We start from the raw sequence: 13312 nt of genomic DNA on the forward strand, positions 1-13312 counted from the left end.
TCAGACCATGTGGTAGTTTTTTGGTTATATATTTTTTGACAAAACTGTAGCAGTAATCCCCAACAAAAACAGTAACCTCATATGATTAGGTCTAGCTATTAATAATCAAATTTTGAAAGTTATTAAAACAGGCAGAGCAGATGATAAAACAAACAAATTTCTAAAATTTACTCACTGCACATCAATCCTGTCAAAAAAACCATCATCTCAACTGTGACACATGACCTGTCTCTTTCCGAAAAGCAGATCATAGCTGTGTCTCAATTCAGGGGCTGCATCCTTCGGAGGACGTAAGCTACCCGGCCCACGAAGGAGGCAATCTTATTGGGCCGTGCAGAAAGTGAAGGCTGAACCGAAATGAGACGGTCTGGTTTACAGATGCTTTCCATGAGTCTCGCCCTTATTGCTTTTGCATAGCAACAAAGCTGAAGTTGGACTCAATGATAAAGTTTGAATGCCCCCTTTTGTTATAACATATGTACTGTTAGCTGTTCCATTGAGCACAATGGGATAGGTTGAGTTGGGAAGGATCCACCCGTTTGAGCCTTCTCTTCTCAGGGATAGGATGTTGTGACACCTCTGAAGGATGTAGCCCCTGAATTGAGATACAGCTCATGTTTCATGAGACACTGTACATGTCACTAACAGTTCCACCTCGTCGTCAATCCAAAAGAAATCCCCACTCTTATTTTTCACCTTTGTTGTTTCTTGTCAGTTGTATTTTCTGTAACTAAGCTTCCAACTGCAGAGTAGACAATCTACTTCCTGTTCACACCAGCTCAGTTCATGTGAATGGTAATGTGATATGCATGTCCAGGTCTGTTAGTATGGATGGAGATTATTTCTGGTACTGAGCTAAAAAGTACTTAGCTTGTCTGGAAGAATTTGATACTATTAAAAACTGTTCAGTCAAACCAACTCAAACACAGCGACTCTGGTACATATTGATTTAGTTATAACTAAAGGACAATTGTTAGATCGGTGGTAGATAATGTGGGCTGAGTTACTGAAATCAGAACCAGAGCTACTCCACTGTTTGTGTCAGTTAGATTAAAAAACATGCAGGGAGAGTCAGTTCTGTCAATGCTGTGAAACTCCAACCTGTCCCCGCCTTTGTTCAGAACTTGATCCAGGGTTGCTGCAGATGGCACCGTGCTCTGCGTTTGTGCTGAAATGACACCTCTAACTCTCCGTTCCATCTCCCTATCTCCTCAGGGACGTCATCAAGAGAATAGACCAGTCAGAATTTGAGGGATTTGAATACATCAACCCCCTGCTGCTATCCACAGAAGAGTCTGTATGAAGGAGAGACGAAGCTTCCTCCTTCGCCCACCTACTGTCTGTCCAAGCTGCCGTCTCAGCCAAAAACCACTCGCAACTCGCCAACTCTGTAAGGCGAGCAGAAGAGTAAAGGACGATGGGGAGGACGAACTCACCCTCTGGACCTGTCAACAAGGCAAACAGGGGAGTGGGAGAGTTTCCTTCCTGGACGATTCAGTTTTGTTGGGAATACCAAACTCTTCTTTCTACAAGGAAAATAAAGAGGCTGAACTACAAGAACATTCCCTGTTGTTCCACTGTCTTCCCCCCTTTTCTTTTCTTTTCTTAATCTCCCCTGGCTTCATCCCTCTGTTCCGTCAGAATGTCCATCGTCATGTCAAAGCACGACTGGCTTTGTAATTTGAACAGAGAGCTGTTGTTGATTCTGTGCCTGCCATCATGAACACATTTCAACTTGACTCACATCCCTGGATGAATATGATAGTTCTGTTAAAGAACTTGACATTTTATGTGCACTTTGTTTTCTTTTTCCTTTTTTGATCTTGTAGGGCGGGGCGAGGCCTCACACGAACAAGAATGTACAATGACAGGAAAAAAAATAAGTTATTATTGTGTATTATATTGTAGGTAGTGAATCCAAAATTGACGATGCCTTTTTATTGATGCAAGTGGCACATTTTCATTCGTAATCACAAACTCTCCTTTTTATCTTTATCTTTTATGGTTTTCACAAACACTGGGGGGAGGGGGGGATAACAAACTGGGACACAACTTTTTATTTAAGAAGTGCCTCAAAGTTCAAATTAATGACCTTGTCTCTGAATGCACTTATATCTTACTGAACATTTCTTCACCCATCATGGACTCAGCTGTGACTGAGCTGTGCCAGGGTTGGCCCACATTGTTCAAATTTAGAGGGGAATCAATACATTTGGAGCAAAGTGACCTGCCACAGTCCCGACACTTGACTGAATCTTTTCATTTTTAATGAATAAATCGTGGTTTTTAATGAATCATCAATAAATGACTGAATGTGGTGGCTGTAAGAGACAAGATGCTCAAAGGTGAAGTCTAATGTATAATAGATAGTGACGACTGTGTCCTGCTTCCGATGCCAAACTATAATTTTGAACTGTCACAGGTGGCTTTGATCCAGCAGAGAGCGTCTATACAGTGCTGGATAAAACCCAGTACGAAGGTGTATAAAGGCCACGGTGCAATCACAGCCTGGCAGATTTAGAAAAACATGATATCAGGGCTTCGGCTGAGAGGCATTTCATTGGCTCTGGCCTCCACAGTGTGTACAGGCTTGCTGGCCGAGCTCGGATTCTTCCACACCAGCTGCCACTGCGTGACCATCTGCAGCCAGTCGAAAAATGTCATGTGACCGGTGGGTTGTTCTGCCTCGTGGAAACGTGTCTCATTTCTATTTCGGGATCATTGTGTGTTTCCATCACGGCACTGAGGCTGACTTTACATGGTGCAACTCGGATGCTACTGCAGCTGAGTGCTACTAACATCGGGAGATTGTTCCTTCAGTCATAAAGACCAAGTGAAATGACAAAAATAATCTGTTTGGATTAAAAATCGTGCTAATCCCTCAGAAAGGTCTCAGAGTGGGCGGCCAGCGTTCTTGTTTCATGGACAGCTAAACTGACTGTAGAGAACAGGCAAAGGACAGACAGCATATTATTAACAGTGGCATTAAATAATAATAACCGCAGCTTTTAGGGTCAAACAATATAAAACTTATTATTAGGGACTTTAAAGGCAAAGTCAAATACTGAGGACATTTAATGTCACTGGGACTTTAAATAATCAACATTTTACTCTCAGGAATCAACTTTCTCTTCAGTCATATGTTTCATTAATTTTTCACATGGAGATTAAAACTATGCTTCTCAATTTAAACATCTGATGATTGATATTTTCTACACTTACGTGTTAGAGCTCCAACATCAGACACTGACGACAGACAGTTTGTTACTCATGGTGAGAAGTTTCAAGATTTATAGACATTTTTAAGACTCAATAAATCATAAGCATTGGTCAATTATAGATCATCTATCGAGTATCGACCACAATCAAATATTCAGACAGAAAACCAAAAGTTGGCATCAAATGAGCATCAATGTCTTGATTTAAATCAGGAAACATATTATTTATGTTAGACCTCCTTCTTTTACAAAGTTGACTTATTTAACACTGACATGTTGAAATAAAACAAAGGATTTCAACATGTTTATATTTGCATTGATCCGGAAGCTTCAGCATCAGTCGGAGCCTTAATCAATAACAGACAGTTGCCCAGTGTAAAGTCAGCCTGACACACAGTGCTCAGCTCTCCAGCACCGGTGGTTCGTACGCTCAGTTCCATGCTGTTTGCTCGGTCCTGCAGTTTTGATCCATCAGAGGGTTTTTAATCACAATTCTCGTTGCCCCTGACGCTGCGCACACGCAGGGTGTACAACAACAACAACGAGAAGCCATGAGCTTATTTGTATACAGGGAAGTTTTAGGCTGTTTCTAGTTCAGGCAGGTTTGACTTCATACACTGCCACATTTATACACAGCAAGCAGCAAAATGGGAACCGAGTGTAGGAGCCCTGTGCTCATAAAATCAAACACATGCACAACACATCTGTGAATATCAATCGTGAGCACGGATTTTTTTTAAAAAAATCACTTCTACAAGCTTTGTGTTGATCGCTATGTCTGTGCACTGGTGAGGAAAGACAGCTCTGTGTCGGCTGAGAAGTGTTTGATGAAATCTGACCCGTGCTAATTTGATAACAACGTAATAGGATTAATTAGATGATCCTGAGTCAAAGGGTCTCAATTAGCTGCAGGGCCTTTACAGTCAGGCAAGGAACAGATAGAGAGAGGAGAGATAAAGAAGCAGCACCGATTAGTTCACCACACTGAACACACACTCACACACACACACTTGAAGAAGCTGGAAATCACTTCAGCGTTGAAGGAAGCTTCGTCCTCCGACCCTCTGAACTTTATTAATGTCATGTTTTCACACAGCAGGTGAAACATTAGTGTCATTCTTTTTTTTCTGAAGGGACCAACAGATGAACTGGGAGTCCTTGAAACCACAGTACAGAAGAGTGAAGGCCATTGTAAAACAGAGTCCTCGTCTAAAATTGAATGAACCTGGTCCTGGTTTTCAGCTGTAACATACCGCTGGTGGGGAACGCTTCATTTTGCTTCACCGCATCTTTGTAAATATGTGTAATTATTAAAAATGATACTGGTTTTCCGTGAACAGACTCCTTCCTTTTTGCAGACGACATCAGAACAATCTTTGCAGATGCAGCACCCACTCTGTTCATACAGGGAGACTTAAAAGGGCCATTAACCACTTTTCATCTTCTAATATCGTTATGCGTTTTATTGATGCAGAGAAAAATAAACTGTTTATTAGAAATTCACATTGGAAATCTGCAGCCCAGTTACACTCTACAGTGCTTATATCAAGGCCAGTGTGCACATTCATAGCCATCTACACTTCACATGTATGAAGCACATTTGGAGGAAGAACATTGGAGAAAGACAGAAATATGAAAAATATTTTCATATTTAATCTGAAAATATTTTCAGATTAAATGTGAAATTGTTCATGCGTGTGAATGTTTTTTTTCTTTGGGTGGGGAAGACAGCAACGAGCATGAGCTCATCAGAAACTGTTTTCTCTGAGGTGGAGTTGACTTGGAGCAAAAACACACAGAACAAACGGAATTCAGTTTAAATGGTTTTTAATACATTTCGTTCAAAAGTTCAACGTATTTTTCTGGGAGCGGCAAGAGAAGGTCAATGAATCAGTCTCAGTCCGTTCATAGCTGGAGTCGGGCCATGTTCAGCATAGCGCAGCAAAAAGACTGTGGGGGGGCGGGGCACCTCCAAAGGTCACTGATGAACACGTGAACTGATCTGCACACAAACAATAACGCCCCGCTCACTGTGACACCGACACTGACTGATGCTGCATGTGGTCCAGCAAGAAACGACGTCTTCATAAGCTAAAGAGATGTTTGTGTTTCTTCACTGTGGACGGAGTCTGGCTCACACCTGCTTCCTTATGCTAAGCAAAGGTGAATACTACGTCCCAGCAACAGCTCTGTACTCTGTTTACGTCACATAATGTTTCTCCTTGTTTTCTGAGCATTCTGGTTATATGAAGAAAATGGGCTGAGTGAGCCACAGCTTAAAGCTGCTCAGCTCTTTTCACTCCATCAGAAACATTTTACATAAAAACAACAAAAACAAAATAGTCTGGCGCCCTAGAAACAACTCTGCAGAACGCCGGAATGAGCCGATGTGAGAACACAGCAGGAGTTCCTCCGCAGGATTCACAACAAGTGTGGGTGTCTGTGTGTGTGTGTGTGTGTGTGTGTGTGTGTGGGGTTTGAAGAAGTTTCTAACATGCGACAGACGCAAAAATGAATTATCTCAGGATGAAAAAGCGGTGCCATACACATAGATGTCATAAGAATTTTTGGTGATAAGAGCCGACGCTGGCGTTCCATCCTGCCTCTGCCTGCTGCTCCACCCCTCACCTGAACACTCTAGAGATTTCTGTGAACGCGTCAGGGTGGACAATCTCCTGCGGTGTTGTTCATGTGTGAAAGGCAAAGTCCGGACCCAATTCTCCAGACACCCTCCGCAGTTCATGTCTGTAACTTTTTGGGCTTAATATTAGTCAGTGGTTATTTGTATGCAGTTATAATTCAAATGTGTTTTGTCTGAAAAAACAACTGCGTCTTTCAATCAGTCGAATGTGGACTTATGAAGTAGCTCTCTGGGGAGGATGTGACCTGGTTCAGAGGATGACAGGTCGAATTGTCATTTAAGTTTGGAGGACTGGACTGGCTGGAATCAAAGGTACCAGGGGGCAAGTGGAAACGATCAAGTGGAGCCAAATTTAGTGGGAACTAGTGTCTCAAGAGGGTAAATGAAATATGACAGCAGGGTCCTCTGAGAGGTGCAGTCAGAGTCATTGTGACCAAAGCCAGATGGAAATTTCTCAAAAAGACCCCTCTTCTGTAACATACGAATGCTGTTTGTGTCCCAGCAGGAGTGCCTCTGTCAGGGTGGGGCCTGTGTAAGGTGTCAGAACATCACTGAATATGAGCGCTCCCTGTGCTCTGGGTGTGTCCACCGTACAGCGGGATCCTGTAGAGCGTGGGGCATCTGGGTTGCTCGCAGCTCCTGGACGGCAGCCAGCGCAGCCACCTGTGGGCTCACCAGGTCATGTCCACGTTCATCTCCGACAGACACTGGGCCAGGTGGCTGTCACAGTCCATCTGTGTGAACCTGGAGTGACAGGAACAAGGAGATTTACCTCTGCTGCTGACCGTGAACACACACTTACATAGTGCTACTTACAGCCCGACAACTCACACACTTAGACAGAAAATCATATTTGTTGAACTGTTGAAATGAAAAATTATACTAGAGTGAATATCAACTACATTTTGCTCAAAGACTTCTACCTGCAAAACTAAATATTTCAAGCTGTAACTGTGTCAGGATGCTGAATCCAAACCCATCACATCCTGGCATGTTACACCTCTTTTACACCAAAATGAGTGGCTACAGGTGGGTTTTTAAAAAACGTCAGTAAACCTGCTAAAAAGGCGATTGACTCTTTTCCCATTGCCAGCCGAGGAGTTTGCCTCTCTCTTTTTCCCACGTACGTCACGTTCAACATCACGACCATGGTAACAACAGAAGGTCTCTCACCTCGCTGTCTTGCCAAAATAACTCGTTCTCCCAGGTGTAATGTTTCCGTCACTGCTGGAGTCGATAAAAACTTGTGTCTACTGCAGAGTTATTTGACCTTGAAGTCACAATAACAGACAAAAGACAGATGGTAGTGTTGGAAAAGGGGCTTTAGTTAATAACTAGTTTACTGTGATTGCTGTCTGAGTGGACACACAGCAAGTCTGCAGTCATGCTAGCAGCTCTGTGATGTAGTGCACACAACTGTGGTTTAAGCTAACTTTTCCGAATTAGCATTGGCTGATGGGAATGTGAGTAGCTTTGCAGGTATGCGGTCAAAGCACTGGACAAATTTAACTGTTGAGCTGAATCTGATCCTTAAATCGTTCTTGGTGGTAAAAATGAGTGCGAGTCCTATTATTTAAAATTGTATTTGCAGGTGTGCACGTGTGAGGGGAATATGGGTGGAGGACGAGGAGAGTAAGGGCAGCAGCAGATGTCTTTCGTCCTCTGTGTCCGCTCACACAGAGGTGACCATTGTTTCTGCAGGAGACGTGCAGAGTGAGAGCACAGGCTGCTGCTGTTGCTCAGGCCAACGTTAACAGAGTCACCAGGTCAGACCAGGACCAGGCCCACAGCAGCACAACCAACACTTTATTCTCAGTGACTTTCTCACCGTTTCCACTGGGGAGCCTGCAATCAAGGTTTTTTGGGCCAGAACCTGATTATAGTCCTTAAAAATATATTAATACCTACAGTTCAGTACTTATACTGTAAAGCTGCTTTCAGACCTGCACTGAGCTCCGCAGATCCTCCGCACTTTTTCCAGAGGGGCTGTATGTGAGAACGAAAATGTCTGAGTGAGAGCCTCCGGACTTTCTCCGGAGTTTCTCCTGGCAGCCCTCTAGTAAAAACTCCAGATAATGTCCTAATGAGCCCTTGTGAGAACACAGCAGTAGATTATCTGGAGGCTTCACAGCGAACGAACAGGCATGTTTATGCCGTTTCTGACATGCAACAGAATATCTCAGGATGAAAAAGAGGAGCAATACACAAAGAAGAGGTTGAAAAAGAAATCAACTCAGAAAAACAATGAGATTCAAGAGCTTTGATAAATCAAGCAGATAATGTCAGGAGATTATTAGGATGGGATGTATGTGTGAACAACTCTGCAGAACATCCGATTGAGCCAATGTGAGAACACAGCAGGAGATCCGCCGCAGGATTAACCGCTAGCGAGTGGGGGAGTTTATGGCGTTTCTAACACGCAGAACAAAAATAAAACAAATATGTCAGGATGACAAAGCAGTGCCAAACATGTAGAAGACACTGACAAAGATGTCAAGAGAGTTTTTGATGATAAGCGCTGAGGACGATGATGTGCTATTAACAAAAACATGGGATCTCCACAGCAGAATGAATACGTTCTATCCTGCCTCTGCCTGCTGCACCACCCCTCACCTGAATCCTGCAGGGGAATCCTCATGTTAATGTGATACAGAAAAAAAAGAAGCCATTTTGTTGCATTTCTTACCCAACATGAAATACAATCAGGCACATGGGGCAGCTCTGCAGCCTTCCTCCTCCTCCTCCTCCTCCTCCTGCAGCTCCTCCATCTCCTCTGACAGTCCCCAGCTCCTCCTCTTCCTCTTTATCCATCACCACCTCCTCTTCATTTACTCTCTCCTTCACCTGGTTTGTGAGAAGCTGTCTTTTCACCAGTCCAACTGCTTCATCTTGCTCTCCTCCTCCCCCCCCCTCTTCTCCCCTAACACTTGAGCATCCTGCTGATGATGCCGCTTCCTCTCGGCTGTGGAGGGATGACCACTGTCTTTTGCCGAGGGCTTGAGGTGCTGTTCTGCCAATGCTGTGAGAGAAGAACTGTGTGTCAGAGGTGTGCGCTGCAGGTTTGGTGTGTACTGAGACATCCTTCTGAGGGGAGCAGCGTCCGAGAGGATCTGGACTCGACAAAGTCCTCGGAGAAGGTGGAGCGGGTTCGGGGAGAGGGGCCACCTCTTCTCTGACGTCACACCACCATTGTTCACCTAACGGTTGTGCTGCAGGTCTCTGAGGTGCCATGGAAAGAAAAAGACTCATTTGAATGTGGGAGCTTTTAAGCATCTTTTCCCTTATTTAACACAGATGATAGAAGTTGCAATGTATATAAACAACCACATAGAAATGATACTAATGAAAGGTAATTGTGTTAAATCAACGGAGGCATGTTGCCATTTCTCCTGGTTTGTATGAATCCCGTAGTGGAAACGACTCTGCTGCTGCACAGTGAAAATATTTTTATCTACCACCAGGGTTCCATATTTTATAATACATACCAGAGGTTTTATGAATATTATGCATAGTTACAGCTGACATCTCGCAAAGCCAACATTGCTACAGATAGATGATCCTTCTCCATTGGCACCCACTTGTGGTAAAGCAATTAGTGTGGATTATATTGAAAAGTGCTCACTGCTGGTGGAATGCGTGGGAAGAACCATATTCATGAATCGCGAAGACTAACAATAAACACACATTCATGTTGTAGAAATAATGACTTTTGTTAGCTGCTGCCATTACAGACCAATAATGTCAAATTATGTAAAATTAGCACAACTACAAACTCTATATTGTTTGTATTATAACTAGTCTAAGCAAACAAACAAGAGCATTTCTTAATGTCTGAACTTAGATGTTTTTGTAATTTTGTGTGATGTTGTGTGTCTCTGATGTGAGTCTAGTTGTGCGTCTCATCGCCTTCACTAGAGGAACAGAGTTATGAGTTACACTCGATGGTAACGTACCGCTGCAGACGGATTTGGAAGATCAGGGACCAGGTGCCAGTGCTGGTCCTGCAGGTAGGGCAGAGCAGACTTCAGTGTGATCGCCCACAGACTCTCCACTGCAGGCAGCTCCTCTCTGCTCCACCACGCCGCTGCAGGATCCACTGACCTGTGAAGCCCAGATCACACACTGTCTGCCTCACACAACCGCCAAGAGTGCAGCCTGCTTCTCCCTCTGCAATGCAGCTCAGCCTTTTCCTCAATATTACTGTGTTGGATTTAACCGAAGAGTAGATTATGAGTTTCAAGATGTATAACTAATAGATCTCATCTTCCAACACCCAGTATGGAAGAGTTGGAAATGATGGTCATTTTTTTAAATAATAGTGTCAGCATTTTATGAAACTGCTTCTTTCAGTGATTGTACTGATTTGTAAATACAAAATAAGACATAGATTCATGACAAGCCTCTTCTGTGTATATTAAAATAATAAAAGCTGGAATGTGCCTGGATTATATGAACTATATTTAATTATGTACAATTAAGTTGTTTTTGTCTGCATTTGTTTGATGGTTAGCAGGATTACACAAAAATTACTGGATGGATTACCATGAAATTTGTGGAAGGATGTGGTATGGATGAGGACAAAATTTATAAAATTTGAGTCTGGATCCAGAATTTTTTTAATTAGGTGACTGATATTTATGAGTGTGTGCAATTTGGTGCATATTTCAAATAGAAATCTGGATGTGTCTGGATGAGCTTAGGGCTCACAGCATACTTTTACTTTGTAGACAATGGAGTAATAAAGCGTTTTGGAAAATTAAGAAAAAGGTTACAGGAACGAAGATACAAAAAATGTTTTAGATACCTTCATGTGAGCCTCCAGGTAAATGAAGTCATAACTGAGGGGTCGGGAAAAGCAGACAGTGATATACTGAACGTCTTTATATCAACTAACAAATCAGGAAATGGTTGCAAAATAATATCTAGATTATACAAGAGCTTCCAGGTCTTTTTAAAGGAAAACACTCAGCGTGTGCAAAATAGATGGGGAAAATATCTGAAGATTAAAGGGGAAATATTTGTAAATCACAATGGATGACTACATCTTCACACAGTTGGATAGTAAATCATCATAAGATTTTGTATTACCCCTGCCCAGAAGAGATTCCAAGGTGCTGGAATGAGTTGTTGGAGGCTATGTGGATCAACCACGGCTAACCATTATCATCTGTTTTGGGATTGCCCAAAAATGACATCCTTCTGGCAGGAATTTCACAAGTCCTCGGAAACTATATTTCAGATCACTATCCCATTTGATGCTCTGATAATATATATATGGGTGTTATTACATTGAATATTCAGACTATAGCCGATAAGTACTTAATGAGAATATTACTTATTGGTGGTTACAATCCATCAAGATTAGACGATTGGCTCAAAAGTATTTACGAAATCTATATAATGGAGAGATTAACATTTTCTATAGAAATACAAAGAGAGAAATGTAAGTGAATGTGGTCGAAAATGGATTCGGTACATCAGCTTTTTAAGAATTTGTTAATGTGGGTGACGTCTTTTTATTCGAGTGTTCACAGTTACCTAAGGTAATATAAAAGGGAAAATAATAGAAGAAAGATAAGTCCTGTTTAGATATGGCTCAGTACAATAATGGGAGATACATTTAACTTACAATCAACACAATCCTATTTTTAACCCAGCCATGACCCCTAAAACTGGTATTATATCATATAACAACAAGAGAGAAGCAACCAATCAAAGGTCATTATAACTGGCATCAGATACAGTTAGTGTCTTAGTCTGCCTGTGGACTCGGTCTTTTGTCAACAATTTAAAGTAAAGAGTCTGTATACTGTCTGAAGCCACTGTATATGCTGTATACTGTGGCCAAGGAACAAATAAATATACTTTGTTGCATATATTGTTTTGTTTCTAACATTTTTTTCTGCTGTACTTGTTCATAAAATGTTAACCTATGTTTTTCACAACCTGGCACTGTTCTATAAAAATATTTTTTTAAATGTAATTTTTGGTTAATTTCAATGTGGTTTCATAGGGGGACAGTATGAGCACTCTGAGTACCATTCTAGTTAGTCCATGTATTCTCCTTCATTGCAGGTGCAGTCGAAGTTTGTATATATAGTATGTATGTATACAGCTGCCCTTATTTCTCTTTATTTTAATTTCATATTTTTAAACTTCAGCATGTATAAATCCAGACAAACACAAAATGCTGCTGTTGTTGAGAGGTGCTAAAGAAATAAAGTTATTATTATTATTATCATCATCCTGGAAAGATACACATACGATATTTCTACAATATTAGGCTGAACACGTTTCATTCAGAATATAATAATTTCACTTTGGTGTCATTCAAATGTGGAATTTTTTAATAATATTGGGATATTTCAAAAGTTGAACATTGTATTTGACGCTGTTGTTGGACAACGACTAAGCCGAATTTTCTATTGTGACTCCATTGCTCATAAAACGTCTTCAAACGAGTTTTTTCTCTGATATTCTCCAGCTCACAGCCAAGACAACATTCAAACGTTACATTTTTCAATGGAGGCTCGTTCTCTCGTCTGGCGCCGCGTTTCCTGACCAGACAAACGCCACTAGTGAAACACGGGGCTGTAAAGGCTGATCCCCAGTTTGAACGTCTGATAGGTCCACAGTAACAGTACAGACAGTGGGGACAGTACAGACAGTGGAGACAGTGGAGACAGTACAGACAGTGGAGACAGTACAGACAGACCCACCCACAGCTCTCCTCTGTAATGTCCATGCTTCTCTCTCTGTCCCGGGAACATGACTCCGCCTGCGGCTTCTCCACACTCGATTTCCTCCGTTTCAGTTTGGACTTGGTTTGATTTTCATCCATTTCGTGAAATCACTTTGAAAATGCGCGCTAACCCTGAGCGACGGGCACTTCCGTATTCCTGAAACCTAACGTCACCCGATTCTACCCAATCAGAGACTGAAGTGTTTTTCCTCGGGGATTCCTCACGAACAGGGGCTCGCCACCACATTATTCAATACTCTAATAATAATAACAATAATAATAATAATAATAATAATAATAATAATAATAATAATAAGCTTTATTTGCTTTGCTATTTTCTTAATAAAGTTCCAATGTGCTTCACAAAAGCATGAATGCATGAACGAAACAATAAAATGAAGTAAATTAAAATCCACAGAGATTTTTTAAGATGAACGTTTTAGGAAGCGATCTACACATATAGCAAATATAATCTCAGCGGTGAGTCATTCCACAGTTTGGTTATAAAAGGCTGTCGTGCTTCTGCAGCACTGATCCCCAGTCAGACTCTGGGAATGAACAGAAGGCCATCAGCTGAGCAAAGATGGCACCCGGGCTCATAGGGTGTTAGTAGATATAATGTGTATAGTGGCTTTGTTGTGTTAGGTCAACGATTCGATTTTAAAATCAATACCAAGCAAACATTGCATCAGTGCAGCAAGACCAGAAATA

The 13312-nt window shown here is 41.8% G+C and overlaps 2 protein-coding genes across 4 annotated transcripts in view; one reads left to right on the top strand and one right to left on the bottom strand.

The window, feature by feature from the left end:
- prkcz (protein kinase C, zeta) overlaps window positions 1-4555 on the top strand; it is a 135447-nt gene extending 130892 nt beyond the window's left edge. For all 3 annotated transcript variants that reach the window (XM_035160068.2, XM_035160069.2, XM_035160070.2), the window contains one exon: window positions 1216-4555. In XM_035160068.2, coding sequence (XP_035015959.1) covers window positions 1216-1303 — 88 coding nt within the window. In that variant the 3' untranslated portion in view covers window positions 1304-4555. The remainder of the gene's footprint in view (window positions 1-1215) is intronic.
- A 1192-nt stretch (window positions 4556-5747) lies between these two features.
- On the bottom strand, window positions 5748-12789 carry si:ch73-70k4.1. Its single transcript, XM_035158114.2, has 4 exons — window positions 12579-12789; window positions 9813-9960; window positions 8546-9078; window positions 5748-6603 (listed from the first exon to the last, which is right to left on the bottom strand). The coding sequence occupies exons 1-4, from the start codon at window positions 12698-12700 to the stop codon at window positions 6531-6533; spliced, it is 876 nt and encodes a 291-aa protein (XP_035014005.1). The 5' UTR covers window positions 12701-12789; the 3' UTR covers window positions 5748-6530.
- Between the last annotated feature and the right edge of the window lie 523 nt (window positions 12790-13312).

The sequence above is a fragment of the Hippoglossus stenolepis genome, chromosome 6 (assembly GCF_022539355.2).
Source record: "Hippoglossus stenolepis isolate QCI-W04-F060 chromosome 6, HSTE1.2, whole genome shotgun sequence".
NCBI classification, from domain to species: Eukaryota; Metazoa; Chordata; class Actinopteri; order Pleuronectiformes; family Pleuronectidae; genus Hippoglossus; species Hippoglossus stenolepis.